Source organism: Hemitrygon akajei, chromosome 22 (assembly GCF_048418815.1).
Source record: "Hemitrygon akajei chromosome 22, sHemAka1.3, whole genome shotgun sequence".
Classification (NCBI taxonomy): domain Eukaryota; kingdom Metazoa; phylum Chordata; class Chondrichthyes; order Myliobatiformes; family Dasyatidae; genus Hemitrygon; species Hemitrygon akajei.
The window spans coordinates 53827915-53849821 of NC_133145.1; the positions used below are offsets into that span (position 1 = coordinate 53827915).

The 21907-nt window shown below is 41.6% G+C and overlaps 1 protein-coding gene across 1 annotated transcript in view; it reads right to left on the reverse strand.

The window, feature by feature from the left end:
* The window catches only part of pgs1 (phosphatidylglycerophosphate synthase 1), a 52069-nt gene extending 30677 nt beyond the window's left edge, over positions 1-21392 (reverse strand). The window contains exons 1-6 of the mRNA XM_073026253.1: positions 21224-21392; positions 16361-16556; positions 13331-13408; positions 7352-7451; positions 5132-5321; positions 3417-3595 (exon numbers count right to left, since the gene is read on the reverse strand). Coding sequence (XP_072882354.1) covers positions 3417-3595; positions 5132-5321; positions 7352-7451; positions 13331-13408; positions 16361-16556; positions 21224-21333 — 853 coding nt within the window. The 5' untranslated portion in view covers positions 21334-21392. The remainder of the gene's footprint in view (positions 1-3416; positions 3596-5131; positions 5322-7351; positions 7452-13330; positions 13409-16360; positions 16557-21223) is intronic.
* Positions 21393-21907: the final 515 nt, after the last annotated feature.

A 21907-nucleotide genomic window follows, 5' to 3' on the forward strand; every position in this document is an offset into this window, starting at 1 on the left:
CGAGCAGCAGGTGCAGTAGGGTAGAGATGCAGTGCTTAATCAGGTCAGGGGGAATCCCATCATTGCCTGGCGTCTTCACAAGGCCAAGCTGCTGACTAGGAGCTGAGCACCTCTAGGGTTGGCTCTGCATCCAGTTCTTCCATTGTCGGCAATGGTGTTCAGGGCTGAGGTGGTGACACAGTGTTCACTCTGGAGTAGAGGCCAGAGTAACATTCTATCCACTTCTCAGTCTGTTTGCCTGTCTGTGATTACTGCTCCATTGATGTATTTGAGCGGAGCCATCTTACTCTGAGAGGGGCCGAGGGCTTCCTGCATGCTACCTCGATGCCCTGATATTGCCAATCAGTGCTGTGGTCTGGATGTCTTCACTGAGCCACACCCAGTATTCATTGGTGCAGAACTTTACTACTAGCAGCCCTGAGGAACTGTAGGTTCCACTCAGTGGGCAAAAGCATATACTTGGCTAGGGCAGCATGCACAGCTTCAATAAGAGGGATAATCTCATTGGATTTGCCTGTGAACCAGTCATTTGTTTTGGAGATCTTCTTTCCAATGGTAACCCAAGCTGTACTGTAGATGGTATTCTGCAGGTGAGCAAACTGCTCCAGCAGGTCTGGGTGAGACGTTTTGCTGACGTCAGGGCAAGGGTTCCCCTCTTGTTTAGCGTGACGGAATTTCTTTGACTGCAATCTGATCTTGCAACACACCAATGAGTAGTCTGTATCACAAACTGCACTATGGTAGGAACATGTGAAAAGCACGCTGCTGAGGAAGGAACTCCTGATCATGAACAAGTCCAGCGGGTGACAGTGAGAGCATCTGGGACAGATTATGATAGCTTCAGAACTCCAGCAATCGCAGTTATTAAATATTTTACCAAGATCAAAAGACCATAGGGAATAGGAGCAGAATTAAGCCATTCAGCCTACTGAGTCCACTATGGCTGATTTATTATCCCTCTCAACTCCATTCTCCTGCCTTCTACTCATAACCTTTGGTTCCCATGGAATGTTTCAACTTTAAAAACGACAGAAATTTTTGAACATTTAATCTTGCCAACTCTTTATAATGCCTTCACAATAAAATCAGTAACACGATTATGAGCCTTGAAAATACATGTTACTACCACTGGGTGTCACTGTGGGACAGGGAAATACAGTAGCATGCTTCACAAGAGGCAGTCAGTACAAGCACACAAAAACTTTGTTAAAAAAGAGATGAAGATTTAATTTTAAATGTACTTAGTACTTATAGAATTAAAGTTCAAATATATTCCCACTTTCATCTTCTGAATTCTCGCTCTGGTCTCCATGATAAGCATATCTGAAACAACTGCCTGGAATACAGCCATGAGTATTTCTAACCGGAATCGTGCCTCTCCTTCTCAACCTGTTACGGAGTTCCTGACTAAGCAGCCACAGCCCATCTGCCCCAACATGCTGTCAGCTGTGGTACTGGAGATAAGGCTTTGCATACTATTGCTCTTAAAGCAAGTGAGTGGCTGCAGTAGGAGATAAAGATTTGTTCATCCATATCCCTCAATACACTGGAGGATTAACGTAGACTTTTCCCCTCGAGTCTCTGGAATGAAACTTGATCTTAAGCTTCTGAGCCCAAGATACAAGTTCTACCAGACGATTCAATGTTTTCTTTCTGAGCTGAAGTTGGTCAGAATCTAAACTCAAGTATATAAGCCAAGTTCATTGACAAAGCTTTGACTGTCTATATTCATTAACTATTGGAAGGAAGTGAATTTCTAAATTAACAGGGCCTTCACTTGCAGTTAGTTCAAAGAACAGGACAGGCTCTTTGAACCATGAGGTCTGCAGTGACCATGAAGACAATTTAAACTAATTCCATCTGAACTATTCCCAACCTACTTGTGTGTCAAAATACTCCTTAAACATCACTGTCGTACCTGCTTCCACCACTTCCCTGGTAATACATCCTAGGCACCTGCCACTCTCCTTTAATATTCCACCCCATTTTACCTTAAAACTATAGCCTCTATTATTTGACATTTCCATTCTCAGATTGTATACAAGAGGCACATATTACTAGGGAGGATTGGGAGGGTTTGAGTCCCTAGATAAATGGCTATATCATGATTTTCTCTAACAAAAGGCACAAAATGCAGTTTATCAAGTCCAAGATGAAAAAATATATTATTCATTCACCTTTCCCTCCCTAAAACACAAGTTTCATGACAGCAAATTTTATTCCGTATTTTGTATTTTTGGGATGCGATCTGTGAATTATTTAAGGGCGAGTTTCTATTACCCAAATGTTGGCAACATTGTGATTGAACTTGGCAGAACCAGACGGAGATGGAGAAAGAGGTGGATTTTTGTAGGTTATGAGATCTGAGCCAACCAGACAGCAGTAGGGATAAAGAGCGTAAATAAATGAGTAGTTTAATAGGGGATCAACTCAGTTAAATTTCCAGACCTGGCTGGACTTTGTTTGCAGAAACCTTGCTTATATCATTCTTCACTATTAAAACCTGGTAGAACTTGTAGCTTCCAAAGATTAGCATCTTCAGAACCACATGGGCTAATTTCTCCTGCCCTCAGAACTTGCACGTTCAGTGCAGAAAACAAATAATTCCCAACTTGTGCATTTCACAATAGGTAATGCCTGGTGGAATTGCTCCTGATCTCCAAATTCAACATGCAAACCATTATAATCATGTTCCACATTGGGAAAACAAAAAACAATTTTCATATGCATAACAAGGGAATCAAGTCTCTAGGTTACTACACTTAATGGCCACTTCATTAGGTACACCTGCCCATACAAATATCTAACCAGCCAATTATGCGGTAGCAACTCAATATATTAAAGTATGCAGACATGGTCAAGAGGTTCAGTTGTTGTTCAGATCAAACATCAGATTGGGGAAGAAATGTGATCCAAGTGACTTTGTCTGTGGAATGACTGTTGGTGCCGGACTCAGAGGTTTGAGTATCTCAGAAACTGCTGATCTCCTGGGATTTTCATGTACAACAGTCTCTAGAGTTTATAGAGAATGGTGCATTAAAAAAAAAATCCAGTGAGTGGCAGTTCTGTGGGAAAAAATGCCAAGTTAACGAGAGAGGTCAGAGGAGAATGGCCAGACCTGTTTAAGCTGACAGGAAAGCAACAGTAACTCAACCAACCATGCATTACAACAATGGTGTGCAGAAGAACATCTCTGAACACACAGCACATCGAACCTTGAAGTGGTTGGGCTACAGCAGCAGAAGACCACACTGGGTTTCACCCCTGTACCTAAAGTGGTCACTGAGTCTATTTTTCCATACATTTCAAGCAGAGGGTAGCAATAACTAATTCATATAATTTTGTTAACTGAAAAATCATAATTCAGTAGGATACGGGCTTGGCAACAGGTTGAGGAAATGGTAAATTGATCCTACCTGTGAATGGATGGATCATTCCTGGTTTCACGTCAGCTGTGCCATTCTGCTCCAACTGAAGTGAGATATCACTGACTGCACCAACCAACTCATCAAAGAAATCTGCAATCTCACGGCAGTCACGTAGTAAAACATAACGATCCTGGCGATTCGTAAAGTAGGAATCACTGAGATTTGCCCTAGAATATTTGAACAAAAAGGTAGAATTTATTATCCGCAATATCATTTTTTTTTTTGAGTGTTCAGATCAGTTTCACTACCAGCAGTACAACAATTACGTTCACAAATTCTATTCCACCCATCAGATCTTTTTCCCTTGTTACACGGTAATGAGTGGCACAGTTGATAAAGCTTCTGCCCCACAACTCCAGTGATCAAAATCTAATCCCCACCTCTGATGCTAACTGCATGGAGTTTACACGTCCTTCCTGTGACAGCATGGGTTTCTTCTGGGAGCTCCAGCTTCTTTCCACACCATAAAGACAAATGTGTCAATGGACTACAAACACCAGCGGTCCTGCAGATGCTGGAAATAACTAGCACAAAATACTGGAGGAACTTGGCAAGTCAGGCAGTTTCGATGGAGGGGAATAAACAGTTGATGTTTTGAATGAGAGCCTCATTAAAGCCGCCCGACTTGCTGAGTTCCTCCAGCATTTTGTGCTCGTGTTAATAGGTTGAATGATCACTGTAAATTACCCCTAATGTATAGGTGAGTGATAGAACTAATAAGAGAACTGGTGTAGGATTAGTACAAAAAAGGCGCTCAATAGTTGTGGGGATGTTGTGAGGCTATGGGCCTGCTTACATGCAGTATGACTTTGACAACTGAATCACCGGCCCACACTTAGTAGAAGTAACTATGAGTCTAGTGACACTCACCATTATTAATGCAAAACTCAATCAGCAATTTTGAGCTGCAGACTGCTAAACATGGAAATCAGGAGCTCCTGTGTGAAATGCTCCACTTTTCTAGCGCATTGCCATAACAGCGTACTGCGAGGAGACTTGCCATTTAACTATGTTGGAATCTTTCATGATAGCTACTCACAAAATTGTTTTGTGAAAGAATCTCGGGGGCAGCACAGTAGCAGTACGGTTAGCATGAAACTATTACAGCGCCAGCAACAAGGATTGATTTCCCACTGCTGCCTTTGAGTTGGTATGTTTTCCCCTGACCACATGCGTTTCCTCCCACATTCCAAAGACATATGGGTCGTAGGTAAATTGGTCACATGGGTGTAATTGGGCTGCGCAGACTTGTTGGGCCAGAAACGCCTGTTACCTTCTTGTATCTCTAAAATAAACAAAAAACATACCATAAAAGTTGCATGTCTATTCAAATATTAAAGAAATTTTAAACAGCTAAGCAACTTTGATGTTGAACCTTTACAAGTGCAAAGACTCACTGCTTCAGATACAACCCATCCCTCTGCACAATCTGGAGTGGACTGCCCCGCAGGACACGTTGCCCTACAGCTGCTCCCTATCAGTCTGCTTGGCCCAGCTCTGGCCACTCACTACTGGATATCTTGTCTAGACTCTCGAACGCCAAACAACTAGGTGGGAATCTGGATAAATTACAGACAATAAGAACTGCTGTTAAATTTGGCAAAATTCTACATATTGGGGATTTCTATTTTCTGCCACCACACTCATTATCAGGGGCGATATTTAATTTATTCTGAAAATCAATTACTGTGTTTTATACTCACCCACTAATAATAACATTATTGTCAAAGAGGTAGACTTTGATGTGCTGTAGGCCAATCGTCTCATTGAAACGCTCTGGTACAAGAAGTTTAAGAATTCCCCTGAGGTCTGGGGTGTGATACAAAGAGATACACACTTGATTTGGAAACTTCTTCAACAAAGGAATCAGCATAGTTCGAGAGTTCTTCTTGCCTAGGGAATAGTACAATGCAATCAAAAATAGAATGATAATCAATTTTCAATTTAAAAATTTCTCACAAAACAATTAATGTGGAAAATTTTAAAATAAGTAAACAAAAAATGTCATAAAGGATTAATACATACAGTCATAAAGTCAGAATACTACAGCACAGAAACAGGCCTTTCAGCCCATCTAGTCCATAATGACTTGATCTTCTGTTTAGTCACATATTACCTGCATCCAAACCACATCCCTCCATACATCTCCCATCCACATACCTTATCTAAACTTATCTTAAATGTTACAATTCAACTTGCATCCACTTCCTGTCAGCTTGCTCCACACTTGCGCAATCGTCAGTGAAGATCCCCTCAGATATACTTCAAATATTTCACTTTTCACCCTAAACTTATGACCTCTAGTTTCACCCAACCTGAAGGAAAAAAGCCTTCATGAATATCTATCTATACTCATCATAATTGTGTATACGTCTAAAGTTCACTCCTCATTCTCCTGCACTCTAAGGAATAAAGACTTAAGCTATTCAATTTTTTTCCCTATAACTCAGGTTCTTCACCCTTTCAAGCTTATTGATATTGTTTCCTGTAGGCAAATGATCAGAAATGCACACAATACTCTAAATTTGGCCTCACCAATGCCTTATACAGCACCAACACAATATCCCAATTCTTATACTGAATGCAATGATTTAAGGCCAATGTGCTAAAAACTCACTTTACAACCTTAACAATTTATGATTCCTAGATCCCTTTGTTCTATAGCACACCTCAGAGCCCCAAGATTCACTGTGCAAGTCTTACCCTGGTTTGTCCTCCCAAAGTGCAACACCTCACACTTGTCTGCATTAAATTCTACCTGCCATTTTTCAGCTCATTTTCCCAACTGCAAATTCTGATGGCCTTCTCCGCTGTTCACTACACCCCCAACCGTGGTGTCATCTGCAAGTTGGCTACATTATCATCAAAATCATCAATGCAGATGATAAACAACAATGGACCCAGAACCAATCTCTGTGGCACACCACGAGCCACAAGCCTCCAGTCAGAGAAACAGTCATCTACTACCACTGTCTTCTCTAATTTGCAGACAATTACCAACTTCATCCTGAGTACCAAGCAATTTAACCTTTTGGACCAGCCTCTCACCTGGGATTTTACAATGGCCTTGTTAAGGTCCATGCCTGCCAGATCACTTCTGATGTCATTAAAACTGGCCCTACTCCAATTTAAGATCTCAGTCCGAGGACCAATCCTACCCTTCTCCATAATTATCTTAAAATTAGAACCACTAGATCTAACGTGATCCCCTACACACACTCCTGTCATCTGCCCTGTCTCATTCCTCAAAAGGGGATCCAGTATAGCACTCTCTCTAGTTGGGACCTCCATATATTGATCAAGGAAACTTTCCTGAAAATGTGGTCAGACAGCATGCTTCCAGTGTCTCAATACATGTCAGCACCCTGACCCAAGAGCAGCAGGAGAGCTCCAGGTGAAAGGAAGTAAGCAATAGTTTCTACCATCCCTTTGAGGGAAAGGCCCAAATTAAGTTTCCCAGTTTTATTAACATACTGTTGCATAAACCCAGATCAACAATAATCTAAGCAACAACAGACCACAACTGGAAGCTCCTTGGAGAAATTTGTTACTAATTTTAAAGCACCCAGTTTATGAGACAACTTTTGAGCAACTTACATTGAGTACATGAATCATTACGATGTGTCTATATCATTACGATGTGACTGGCTCTTCAAATGCCATTCAGCCATCACCTAACATTACAGTTTGAAACACCCAATATACAATGCGATAAATTTTAGCTCTATTTGTTGAAATGCTATAAATATTAATGACAAATCAAGCACAACACATGCAATACACAACTGGCCTTTGTTCAAAGGGCAATGGGAATTTTTCATTATGATTTCATTAATTAACTTACTGCCAGTAATTTTTCCAAGGAATTAGTTCCATCATTACATCAATAGGTAAATACTTCTATGGTAACAGCTGTAACACACCTCTAGACCCTCTTGTGCAGTCTAGCAGAACGGCAACTCTAAGACCAGGTACCATAGCTTCCTCCTGTGACCTTTGCAGAGATTCCTCAATACAATCAACCTAAAGAATATTGAGAGAAGCAACATAATTTATTGACTTGACCCAAAATATCAATTCCATCAGTATTGTAAAACTTGAAGATTTTCATTTCTAGTTCTAGAAAATAAAATAATTCTCCTTTCCTACCACAAATCAAGACAGTACAGATTAAAACAATACAGTCTTCCAGTTTCTTTTCTTGTTTTATCACTGTAACTTGCCATGGAAGGTGGAATTACCAGAACAAGTTATTTTAAAATATATTTAGTTATTCAAGAAATTGGACTAATTTTATCATGTCCAGGCTTCTAATAACAGGGATGCTCAAATGGATTCCAAGTCTTTCATTTTAAAAAATCAAATGCTAATAACATTTTAAACAAGAGGTACAGAATCGCTTGATAAATGCATTTTTCCAATTTGTCCCACTATACACAATAACATTTATTCCAATTTTTAAATTTATAAATTGATGATTTTTATCAAATAAATTTTAATTTAAAAACCAGATAGTTATCACCCTCAGAATAAACTGACAGAAATACATGCAACATACACAAAATGTTGGGAGGAACTCAGCAGGCTAGGTAGCATCTATGGAAAAAGTACAATCGACGTTTCGGGCCTAGACCCTTCAGCAGGACTGGAGGAGGAAAAGATGAGGAGTGCATTTAAAAGTTGGGGGGAAAGGAGAGAGAAACACAAGGTGATAGGTGAAACTGGGAGGGGGATGAAGTAAATAGCTGAGAAGTTGATTGGTGAAAGTGATACGGGGCTGGAGAAGGGGGGTGTCTGATAGGTGACAATAGAAGGCCATGGAAGAAAGAAAATGGGATGTACACCAGAGAGAGGTGATGGGCAGGCAAGGACATAAAGTGAGAGAGAGAAAAAAAGGGGATGGGGACTGGTGAAGGAAAGGGTGGGGGTCCATTACCAGAAGTTCAAGAAATTGGTGTTCATACCATCAGGCTGGAGGCTACCCAGACAAAATACAAAGTGTTGTTCCTCCAACCTGAGTGTGGCTCATTGTAACAGTACAGGAGGTCATGTATTGACATACTGGAATGGGGTTGGGAAGTGGGATTAAACTGAATAGCCACTGGGAGATCCCGCTTCTTCTGGTGGTGTGCTCAGCGAAACAGTCTCCCGATCTACATCGGGTCTCACCGATATACAGGAGGGGAGGGAAAGATGTCGTTGGTGGTGAGATCCCGTTGGAGATGGCGGAAGTTCCGGAGAATTATGTGCTGGACGCGGAGGCTAGTGGGGTGGTAGGTGAGAAAAAGCAGAATCCTATCTCTGGTTGGGTGGATGGAGGATGGGGTAAGAGCAGATGTGCATGAAATGGAAGCCCCTTTCTTTGAACAAGGAGGACATCTCCTTTGTTTTAGAAGGAAAAGTCTCATCCTGAGAGCAGCTGCAGCAGAGACAGAAGACTTGAGAGAAGGGGATGGTGTTTTTACAAGTAACAGGTAGAAAGAGATATAATCCAGGTAGCTGTGAGAATCAGTGGGTTTATAATAGACATCAGTAGATAAGATGTCTCCAGAAATACAGAGAGTGAGATCGAGAAAGGGAAGGGAAGTGTCAGAAATGGACCAAGTAAATTTGAGGGTAGTGTGGAAGTTGAAGGCAAAGTTGATGAAGTCGATAAGCTCCGCATGGGTGCAGGAAGCAGCGACAATGCAATCATCGATGTAGTGTAGGAAAAGTGGTGGGAGAGTGACACCAGTGTAGGCTTGGAACATGGACTGCTCCATGTAGCTAACAAAAAGGTAGGCATAGCTGGGACCCATGTGAATGCCCATGGCTACACCTTTTGTTTGAAGGAAGTGGGAGGAGCCAAAGGAGAAATTATTACGTGTGAGGACAAGTTCTGCTATACGGAGGAGATTGGTAGTGGAGGGGAACTGGTTGATTCTGGTGTCCAGACAGAAATGGAGAGCTTTGAGGCCTTCCTGGTGGACGATGGAGGTGTATAGGGACTGGACATCCATCGTGAAAATATGATGGGGGCCAGGAAACCTGAAATCATTGAAAAGATCCAGAGCGTGTGAACGAAGGGACTGAACTGGGGGAATAAGACAGAGTCGAGGTATGCAGATACGAGTTCAGCGGGGCACGAACAAGCTGAAACAATAAGTCTATCTGGATAAGTGGGTTTGTGGATCTTAGGTAGGAGGTAGAAACGGGAACAAAAATACAATTTTAATTGAGCTTAATATGCAGTGAATTTTATTTGCAGAAATAAATTACAGCTTTGCAGAAATCCAACAACAACATTCACAGTAATACTGCTTTCCTGCAATTTATTAAAGAATTACAATTTTTTTTAAAGAAGCCAAAACACTCAACTATTTGGAAAGCAGACTAACCAATTAGCGGTACTGCAATAGAATGGTTTAGTTGCTTGTGCAGCGCCCTTAGAGATGGAATAATGATTCAGAAACAAGAGTTTAAATACCATCTAGGGAGTTCGATAACTTGAGTTCAAGAAATTAAATACATTTGGAATAAAAGCTGATATGAATAAGACTGACCAAAAACCTTCTGGTCAAATGCCCATCCAATTTATTAATGTTTTCAGGGAGAAAATTTGCCTTAAAGCACAATAAATGTTTAAAACAGAGTTTCTGTAGATGCTGGAAATCCAAAATCAACACATACAAAATGCTGGAGGAACTCAGCACATCAGGCAGCATCTATGGAGAGCAATAAACCGTTGATGTTTTGGACTGAGACCCTTCAGCAGGGCAATAAATGTTTACCTTGTAAGCAGGAAAATCTCATAATAAATCAATAAAATTCTCAATGATCTTAGTCTTCAAAATGCAGAAGGCTTAACCACCTTGCTCAGAAGTCTTACCCTCTAACACATTTGCTTTCCTCCCATTTATTCTCTCACTACTATAAACAACTGCAAATTAAGTGTATAGTTCAGTAAATATTTATATTTAAAGCCACCTTTTATTTCCCACTGATTTCTTCTGACCCTATTTCCAACAACATTAGTCTCAGAAACGGAAAGTGACAGGAAAAAATGATCATCTCTATGGAAGGTTCTCATGACCTACCCAGAATATATCACATGCTTGAGTTTGTGACTTGTAAAATAATTAGTGGTCTCTGAGGGAGCTTCAATGACCCCAACGGAAAACTATAAACACTTTGCTCAAGAATCGTTTGGCCATAAATCTAAATTGCACACTATTCTGACTCAGAAACATATTGCGATTACTTCACTGTCACTTGGTCAAGATCCAAGTAACTTAGTATACATTGCCTAAAAGGAAGGTGAAGTAACTTCACCTGACGTCACTCCACACTTTAAGAAGGGAGGAAGGCAAAAGAAAGGAAATTATAGCCAAGTTAGCCTAACCTCAGTGGTTGGGAAAGGGTTGAGAGTCCATTATTAAGGATGAGGTTTCAGGGTACTTGGAGACTAAGGATAAAATAAGTCAAAGTAACAAACATGGTGGAGAAAGCTGAGGTAGTAAGTGTCATTTACTTGTATTTTCAGAAGGCATTTGATAAGGTGCCACACACGAGGCTGTTTAACAAGATAAAATCCCATGGGATTATAGGAAAGATACTGGCATGGATAGAGGAATGGCTGACATGCAAGAGGCAGAAAGTGGAAATAAAGGGGGCATTTTCTGGTTGGCTGCCAGTGACTAGTGATGTTCCTCAGGGGAGAGTATTGGGACCTCTACTTTTCACGTAGTTTGTCAATGATTTGGACAGATCATCAAGTTCGCCGATGACATGAGTGTGGTGGGTCTCATCAGCAAGAATGATGAGTCAGCATACAGAGAGGAGGTGCAGCAACTAAAAGGCTGGTACAAAACCAACAACTTGTCTCTGAATGTGAACAAAACAAAGGAGATGGTTGCTGACATTAGGAGGGCACGGAGCGACCACTCCCCGCTGAATATCGACGGCTCCTCGGTAGAGATCGTTAAGAGCACCAAATTTCTTGGTGTTCGCCTGGCAGAGAATCTCACTTGCTCCCTCAACACCAGCTCAATAGCAAAGAAAGCCCAGCAGCGTCTCTACTTTCTGCGAAGGCTGAGGAAAGTCCATCTCCCACCACACCCCCCCCCCCCCCCCCCCCCATCCTCATCACTTTCTACAGAGTTTGTACTGAGAGCATCCTGAGCAGCTGCATCACTGCCTGGTACGGAAACTGCATCATCTCGGATCGCAAGACCATGCAGTGGATAGTGAGATCAGCTGAGAAGATCATCGGGGTCTCTCTTCCCGCCATTACAGATGTTTACACTACACGCTGCATCCACAAGGCAAACAGCATTATGAAGGACCCCATGCACCCCTCATACAAACTCTTCTCCCTCCTGCCGTCTGGGAAAAGGCACCAAAGCATTCGGGCTCTCACGACCAGACTATATAACAGTTTCTTCCCCCAAGCTATCAGACTCCTCAATACCCAGAGACTGGACTGACAACAATTTACTGCCCTCTACTGTGCCTATTGTCTTGTTAATTATTTATTGTAATGCCTGCACTGTTTTGTGCACCTTATGCAGTCCTGGGCAGGTTTGTAGTCTAGTGTAGGTTTTTTTCCTGTGTTGTTTTTCCACGTAGTTCAGTGTTCTTTTTGTACTGTTTCATGTAGCACCATGGTCCTGAAAAACGTCGTGTCGTTTTTACTGTGTACTGTACCAGCAGTTATGGTCGAAATGACAATAAAAAGTGACTTGACTTGACTAGACAATAGTATTGATTGCTTTGTGGCAATATTTGCAGATGATACGAAGATAGGAGGAGGGGTAGGTAGTGCTGAGGAAACAATGTGATCGCAAAAAGACTAGACAAATTGGAAGAATAGACAAAAAAGTGGCAGATGGAATACAGTGTTCAGAAATGTTTGATAATGCATTTTTGTAAAAAGAACAAAAGTGCAGAATATTATCCAAATGGGGAGAAAATTCAAACATCAGAGGTGCAAAGGAACTTGGGAATCCTCGTGCAAGACTCCCAGAGAGTTAATTCACAGGCTGAGTCTGTGGTAAAGAAGGCAAATGCAATGTTGGCATTTATTTCAAGGCGAACAGAATATGAAAACAAGGAGATAGGGCTCAGGCTTTATAAGACACTGGTCAGGTCACACTTGGAGTATTGTCAACAGTTTTGGGCCCGTTTCTCAGAAAGGATGTGTTGTCATTGGAGAACATCCAGACCTGGATCACGAAGATGATTCTGGGAATGAAGCGGTTAACCTATGAGGCAGCTTTGGGCCTGTACTTACTGGAATTAAGAAGAATGCAGGGGGTCTCATTGAAACCCACTGAGTGTGAAAGGACTAGATTAAGTGGATGTAGGGAGGATATTCCAGAACTAGCCTCAAAATTGAGGGACACACTTTAGAACAGAGGCACCGACAAATTATTTTAGCCAGAGTGTAGTGAATCTGTGGAATGCTCTGCCACATGTAAACATCTGTAATGGAGGCAAAGACCATGGATTATACTTAAAAGCGAAAATTGATAGTTTCCTAATTGATAGGGCATCAAAGGTTATGTCGAGAAGGCAAGTGTATGGGGTTGAGTGGGATCCAAGATCAGCCATGATGGAATGACAGAGCAGACTCGATGGGCTGAATGGCCTAATTCTGCTCCTATATCTTATGGACAACAATAGTTCAAAGTCGCTCAGCTTCACTGACTCAAATGAAATTAGGGAAGAACAATAAAAGCTGACATTTCTAAAAACAAAGCATTGTGCACCTGAAATACAACATGAAGCATCAAATTTTTAATCATATGCAGTTTTAGATTATTACATGCCTTTACTTTGCTAGTTTCCAGAGAAGGAATTATATCAAAAAGTAAAATAACATTCCACAATTAACTTCCATAGTTCTCTGGTATGTTACCTACCAGCTCCTGTTCCAAAGGACCTGTTCCAAGGTACAAGGAAGCCAAAACGATTCTCTTCTTTGCCATTTTAATGTGTTCCTACTTATACAAATAAAATCAAAACATTATTTCACTACTATCATATTCAGAAAATTCAGTGATTTATACTAAATACTTGCGCAGAAGTTACTCATATAGGCTCAAACAATCTGGCCACGATCATCCAAATCCTTTCGCTCAAAGTACATGCAGCAGAGAAGAAAAGAACTCTTAACCCCTTGGTTAAAACTAACCAAGTTTTGAGATCCCCAATCTCAATGAACATTATCTTTTACGCATGGTTTTATTTTTTTTACTACTTCATTACAGTAAAATAGAAGTGTGTATTTTACATGTAATCTCCAGGGCACAGGCATAGCTGGATGGCTCATATTTTCATCTATATTCAATACAATGCTGAGGACAACACAACTTTATTCAGTTTAGAGTAGTGATATCAGACATACTATTTGGTTTATTAACTTATTGCAAATCGTTCAACTAAATATTGTTGAAAACCAATGGTTGATGTGTTAAACAGCATAAGCTTGTTGGATATACTCTTGCCAAGTGACAGGAGGGCCATGTCACATGACAGGAAGTTATTTGATCACATATATAAAAGATTTTGCAGTTAACAGGGAGAATTACTTTGTACTGGAATTGGAAGTGGGATAAAAAGGACTAAATTGGAGAAGGGTGGCCGTGTGGAGATAGGCCTCTACCAAAGGAGGTGTAAGATGCTCCTTCCTTCTGCTGGCCAGCAGGTCACCTTTGAGCAAGGTGTCGCAGCTACTCAGCCCCTCCAATCGGGTCACACGAGGCCGTGGGAGCAGCTGGTGCATATCACAAGCCCTGGTCAGGCGACCAACGACACCAGGTAGACAATCTCTGAGATGTTTGATAATGGCTGAGGTCACCTGTCTAGCAAAGACAGAAAGGCGGCAATGGCAAACCACTTCTGTAGAAAAATTTGCCAAGAATGATCATGGACATGAAAAGACCATGATCGTCCTCGTCTTACAACATGGCATATAACGAACGAACAAACAAAGTCAACAGGGCTTTGTAACAGCAGAAGGAATGTGAGAAAATTGGTTTGGTTTTCTCAAAATCTGTTGGTTTCCTGGATTGATTGGGCAGACTTTGCCACAAACTGTACTGATGCAAGTGCTAAGCTTCTATTACTTATTGTTGACCGACAGCGTAACGTGGCTAGCAGCATGTGTTTACCTGAATAATGTAAACTGTTAGTTCCTGTTGCTAATTAAGTGATAAACTAATTAACTTGAACATTACAGCACAATACAGGCCCTTGAGCCCACAATACTGTGGCAACCTTTTAACCAACTCCAAGATAAACCTAACCCTTGCCTCCTGCATAACCCTCCATTTTTCTATCATCCAAGTGCCTGTCTAAAAGTTTCTTAAATGCCTCAAATGTAGCAGCCTGTAACACCACCCCTGGCAGGGTGTTTCACACACCTAAAGCTCACTGAGTAAAAAGCTCTGCCACCACCCCCCCACCAATATTTTCTTCCAGTCACCTTAAAATTATGCTCCCTCAGAGTAGCTATTTCCACCCTGGGAAAAAGTTTCCAGGTATCCACTCGATCTAAGCATCCTATCATCTTCTACCCCTCTATCAAGTGATCTCTCATCCTCCTTCACTCCAAAGATCTCCTCTTCTGGTTTAAGATGGCACTGGTGAAACACAGCAATGAATTACTGGCAGCAACCAAACTACTAACACCTCTATTAATCAAACTTTTCCTGGAAAACAATTATTGAAATCAATAGCCTATAACTTCCCTTTCAGAGCTGAGCTTTCAAACCACTTTTACGACCTGGCATTTTTGCAGCATGAAATGAAGTCTCGAAGGTGCAAGACGATTTTAGTGTGGCATGTACAGGCTGAATCCAATACAGTAAAGTCAACATCGAGTGTATATTTCTGGTCTTCTGCTGATGTGGTTTGACAAGTTTTGTGTTCAGAGACAGCATTCTGCATACCACAGTTGTAACATTTGGTTTTCTGAGTTACTGTCACCTTCCTGGCAGCTTGAACCAGTTTGTCCAACCACCCTCATTAACAAGCCTTTTTCACCCACAAAGCTGCCTCTCACTGTTTTTTTTTTGTTTTTCACACCATTCTCTGTAAACTCTAGCTACTGTTGTGCGTGAAAATCCCAGGATATCAGCAATTTCTGATATACTCAAACCACCCTGTCTGGCACCAACAATCATTCCATGGTCGTAGTCACTTAGATCACATTTCTTCTCCTTTCTGATGTTTGGCTTGAACAACATCTGAACCTCTTGACTACGTCTGCATGCTTTTATGCATCAAGTTGCTTCCTCATCATAGGCTAATTTGATATTTGCGGGTGTACAGGTGTACCTAATCCAGTGGTCACTGAGTATAGTCTACAAGAAGCAACAACAGCATGTTTCCTGTATATTCATGAGTAAACCAGACGTATCTTTTTTTAAAATGCTAATCTTAACTTATCCTCAAGCCAACTTGAAGTCCGCAGTCCCTGGATGAATCTACACCTCCTGCATTACAGGAAAATAATGCTGTCCAAACACCTTCTTAATGAGCAGATTAAAAATATGCAAGCATAATACTACACAAGTAACCCCTGCAACCTTAAAGTCAAGTATCACAGGAGACTTCATAAAACAGTCAGAGACTAGTTATAGTTCTATCCACCAATGCAAATAAAACAGAATGAACAAGTAAAACAGTAGTTCAAATTTCCAAATATCATTTTCTCACATACTGTGCAGGAACCCAGAACATGTACACCTGACGTAATCACAAGTGAAAATGGCAATTGTTTTATGATGTTATTTGATGGGACAAAGATAGAGATAGAGATTTGGAAAGCAAACAGAAATAAAAATCCGGTACTGCAAATTTGTTCTTAACTTTTACTCATCAAATTTAAAAGGCATTGAGAAGAGACTGTCAACTGTTCAGGTTATAAAATCCTTTGCTTGACTCACCTTCAATGTACCATAGAATTCTGAGGGAGAACTTAAGACATTAACTTGACTCCCCGAAATTCCAAAAGCTGGAATGAGCTCTCCAATCCACTGGAATCGCTGAACATTGTGTGCGGGGATGCAACAAGGTGGAGGGGGCAGATCAGCCTTTGCTTTAGCTTGAGCCAGCAGTGGAGCCAAGAGCAGATATGATGACCTATATGCAAAGAGGTTTCTTATATTAAAGAAAGATAACAGGGAAGTTAACAGCCTGCAAGTTAGTGTATTGCTCTCTTTTTTAAAACGTATTAATTTAATTTTTATTGAAAGAATGACACAATACAGAATACGTAATGCATTACATTTTCCTTCATTTTGTTTAGGGGTAAACAAGTTAGTTTTAAGAAGGAACGACATTGCAAGTTGATTAAGGTCAACCAAAGTAACTAGTCGAGACATTAAATGACTCATTTGAAGAATTCAATTGCTTCAACCCAAATAATAGGAGCACAGAAATAATTACCCATTTAAAATTTTTTAACTTATTATTCTTAGTAGTTTTTTCAAACTTTAGCTTCTTGACATACAAGATAAATCGCAGTTTCTTTTGAAAGCAATGTGGTCCATGAGAGGTTTTGAGCATACAGATGATTACAAATCACACTTAATTTGTTTCAGCCATCAGAAGCAGTACTGTGCAAAAATCTTGGGGACATATACATAGCTAGGATGCCTAAGGCTTTTGCACAGTACTGCATTTGTCAAAGTTAAGCAGAGAGCAAGTTTGTAAATCTACAAACAAGCTGGATGAACTCAGCAGGTCGGGCAGCATCTGTTGAAACCAGCAGTCAACGTTTCAGGCCGAGACCCTTCATCAGGACTGAAGGAGGGGGCAGGGGCAAATGATGTTGGGAAATGGTGAGGGATAAGCACTGCAAGAGGGGTATAGGACAGGTGGCAGAGAAGGATTGCCAGGGGTGGGGGGTTGCACGGGTGCAGATACATCCAGCCCCGAGACATCAGGTAAGGTGATTTGATTCCAAACAATTGGAATACTGATCATTACAGAATGTCTCTCCTTTGCTTCCCAATCACTTCCTCTTTTCCCAACCATGATTCCCCTCTCCCTGCCCCCCTTCCTACTCAGACTGCAATAGAGACCCATATCAGAATCAGGTTTATCATCACTCACATGTTATGATATTTGTTTTATTCTTCAGCAGCAGTACAGTGCTATACATTACATTGTTACAGTACTGTACAAAACTCTTAGGTATCTTAAAAGTGCCTAAGACTTTTGCACAGTACAGTATTGAAAATATTTAAAAAATCATTTTGAACATACGTAACCTCTGGCTAAAAGAATAATTGGGACTGAATAAGAATTTTTGAACTGAAGTAAACTCTGACTTCAGCAGTTAGCTAAAAACCGGCTTATACTAGTTCTCCCTTGGTTTGCAGAGAGACATTGAGGGCTTGATAACATTGTCCATTGTACCCTCGTTTGAGTAGGAGGAGGAGGACTCACCGATAAGGACAGGAATGAATATCCATCTGTAATTAAGTCAGGGTCTAGCAAAGGGAATAACTGATAAGAACTGGACAGTACATCCATCTGTAATTAAACCTTGATTAGCAGACACTCTTATCTAAGTAATTAAGTTTTGCACCAACAGACTTGGTGGGTGTACCAGTTCAAATAACATCTTGCGACAGTAATGTATGGGGCTTACGATGTATAAGCATATGGCTGTAACCTAAGTGGGCCCACTTGTCGGATGGTGGCAGCACTTACGTGCCTTCCCTTCGAAAACTGGGTCTCAAACTCCTGCAGGAGGGTGTGCAATAAAATGTTTTAACTATAAGAAGCTGGTCTCCCAAGTTTTATTCAGATTCGACTTTAACAGTATATCTTTGGAAATCAAAGAACAGTGGCAAGCATAATCCTGTCAAGTCTTCCTATGATTTATAACAGTACAACATAAAAAGAAAATACTTGGAAATGCCATCATATAAAAAAAAGAATCTAGCACACAGTAATAGACCTAATAGCCCCTTACTCCTGCTCCATCAATCAGTTCAATTATGGCTAATCTATACCTCAACATCACTTACCAGGTTAACTTTGTATATGTTGATAGTGTCACCGAACAAAAAAAAAATCCAACAACTTGAATGAAAGCACCAAGCACCCCAACTTCCTCAGACTGGGACAATAAGTGTCATTAAGATTAGAATTTGGAAGTAGAATTTATTTCTAACCTTTTTTTTTATTCATCAAGTCAGCACCACTCCACCACTCCCCCTTGTATTCCATCCAGATCTAAGTTCCATTGGGTTTAGCTTTAATTCTCCCACATACATCAAAACATACAGTGAAGTGCATCGTTTGTGTTATTGACCATCAAAGCCTGAGGATGTGTGGAGGCAGCACGCTTAGAACTTACTAACTCCAACTTGTATGTCATTTTTGTAATGTGGGAGGAAACCCACACGGTCAAAGGGAGAATGTACAAACTCCTTACAGAGAGCAACAGAGATTGCACCCCAATCTGCCAATCGCTGGTGCTGTAAAGCATCATGCATGGAACATCACTGTGCCATTATGCCTATCAGAAGGTAATGAAATGGGAATTTATCAGTCAGTAGTGGATATTAATTGGAATTGCAAAGGATGTGAAGAATCCAACTGATCAGTTCATGTAATCAAACTTCTTTCATTGCAGCTTCTATTAACCACACTAGAACCATGAAGTAATTCCAGAAAAAAATATCTGGAAGATTGCTGGAATGTGAAGTTTCCTACTACAAAATAGTAAAGTTAAATAGCAAGTAAAATCATTTAAGAGGAATGTACACATAACAAAGCAACAGAAAACTACCCATCTTGCATGAAATACAGCAAGGAGCAGTTAACTGCACTGTGAACAGATTCTAAATAGATCAAACAATATCATTCTACATTGATCATTCTATGCAACAACAGATCCAGGAAATGGTGATTTTGCAGATTTTCAGTCAGATCATCTGGCTCACTTTCTCACAAGAGATCAGAAAAGTGTTTCTCTCCACAGATGCTGCATGACTAATTGAGTACGTCTGATAGTTTGCCTCTATTGGTTTTACCTCAAAATGATTCAATTCAGATCCTTTTGCCATTATAGGTCCTCTCTAGGTCACAAATATCCGATTAATGGACTCCTGCTTCAGTAAGGATCTGGACCCATAGCAATTTGCCTATCGCCACAATAGGGCAACGGTAGACGCAATCTCAATGGCTCTCCACACAGCTTCAGACCAGTTGGACAACACAAACAGCTACGTCAGGATGCTGCTCATTGACTATAGCTCAGCATTTAGCACCATTATTACAACAATCCTGATTGAAAAATTGCAGAACTTGGGCCTCCGTAACTCACTCTGTAATTGGATCCTCGGCTTCCTAACCAGAAGGCCACAATCTGGGCAAATTAGTGATAACACATCCTCCTTGCTGACAGTCAACACTGACACACCTCAGGGGTGTGTGCTTAGCCCATTGCTCTACTCTCTATATACACATGACTGTGTGTCCAGGCATAGCTCAAATACCATCTATAAATTTGCTGACGATACAACCATCGTTGGCAGAATCTCAGGTGGTGACAAGAGGGCATACAGGAGGGAGATATGCCAACTAGTGGAGTGCTGCATTACTGTCTGGTATGGAGGGGCTACTGCACAGGATCGAAAAAGCTGCAGAAGGTTGTAAATCTAGTCAGCTCTACCTTGGATACTAGCCTACAAAGTACCCAGGATATCTTTAGGGAGCAGTGTCTCAGAAAGGCAGCATCCATTATTAAGAACCTCCAGCACCCAGGGCATGCACTTTCCTCATTGTTACCATCAGGGAGGAGGTACAGAAGCTGAAGGCACACAGTCAGTGGTTCAGGAAGCTTCTTCCCCTCTGCCATCTGATTCCTAAATGGAAATTAAATCTTTGGAAACTACCTCACTTTTTAAAAACTATGCAGTATTTCTGTTTTTGGACTTTTTTAATCCATAAATGTATGGATTACATAAATAAATGTAATTGATTTACTTGTTTGTTTGTTTATTTATTTATTTATTATTACCTCTCTCTCTCTCTCTCTCTCTCTCCCCCCCCCCCCCCGGTAGATTGTGTATTCCATTGAACTGCTGATGCTAAGTTAACAAATTTCACGTCACATGCCTGTGATAATAAACCTGATTCTGATACCCTGTATACACCAACAACTGATTGGAAGACCAGACAGGGGTCGATGGATGATGACAGATTTACTAACATTCGTCAAGCGGATACGGGACATTTCCATATACCTTCTCTGCCCACTACTGAATTACAACAATGAGCAAAGCTGGTGGCATTGAGCAGGCTCGCTCACCCATAGAGTGATTCTGCAGGCGGCTACTCTTCCCGCACCTGCTGTTATGATCCTCTCCCACACACTGTTCTCGTTTATATCCCACTTACGAGCAGGTCTCAGATACAGAGCCCTGGGCTGGCTGCGGCCAGAATACCATAGCAACATCCTCTCCATCGTCTATGAAGGCTCTCGACCGGAAACGACGCCTGTCCGTTTCCCTCCACAGACACTGCTCAACCTGCTAAGCTCCTCCAGCACTTTGTGTGTTGTCCCCAGAAAAAATATACTTAAATGGCTGGCACCTGTTGCGTCTTGGGGATGAGTAGAGAACGGGAAACCAAAGAGTGGCCAAGGAGCCGTTCGGTTCTGGACACATTTGTCGCAGCGCGGCCCCCGGTGTCAGCCGGCATCTGAGCCCTGGAGGCGGGGCCCACCCCTCGGCTCGCGAAATTCCCCGCCGGGGGGGAAAAGCTGGCCTCCGGCTTCAAACACTCACCTCCGCTCCCTTCGCCTCAGCGCCCCTTTTCTTCTCGTCAAGCCGCTAGCGAGGGTTTTAAGCGCCGAGGCCACCAACCTGTGCGCCGCCATGTTTGCAGCGTGGAGCATGCTGGGATAGACGGTGCGAGGCTGCAGGTTGGTGACCGCAAACCGCGCTCCGCTCCAGCTCGCTGCAAACTCTCACTTTAACCCTAAACTCTGCATCCTGCACGCCACACTTCCACCTTAAGCCCTGCATTCTGCGCACTGAATGCGATCCCCGAGCCTGATGTTGCTTGCTGGAGCAAGTGAGGGAGGAGGGGAGGGATGATGCTTTATTGCTGCTTGTGCGTGGAGTTGGGGGTGGGGGGGCTTTGGGGTTACCACAGAACATTACAGCACAGAAACAGGCCTTTTGGCCCTTCTTGCTGTGCCGAACCATTTTTCTACCTAGTCCCACTGACCTGCACCTGGCCCATGTCCCTCCATACACCCCTCATCCACTTACCTGTTCTAACGTTTTTCTGTCATTCATTCTTTGGGGGCGTTTTCCTCTTCAGTGGATGTCTGGATCGAGTAAGAATTTCAGATTGTATACTATATACATTCCCTAACATTAAATGGAAGCAATAAATTGTATGTTGTCCCTAAAACCTGCATTTTGCCCACTTCACTTTGCCTCTCCTTCCTATACGTTCACAAA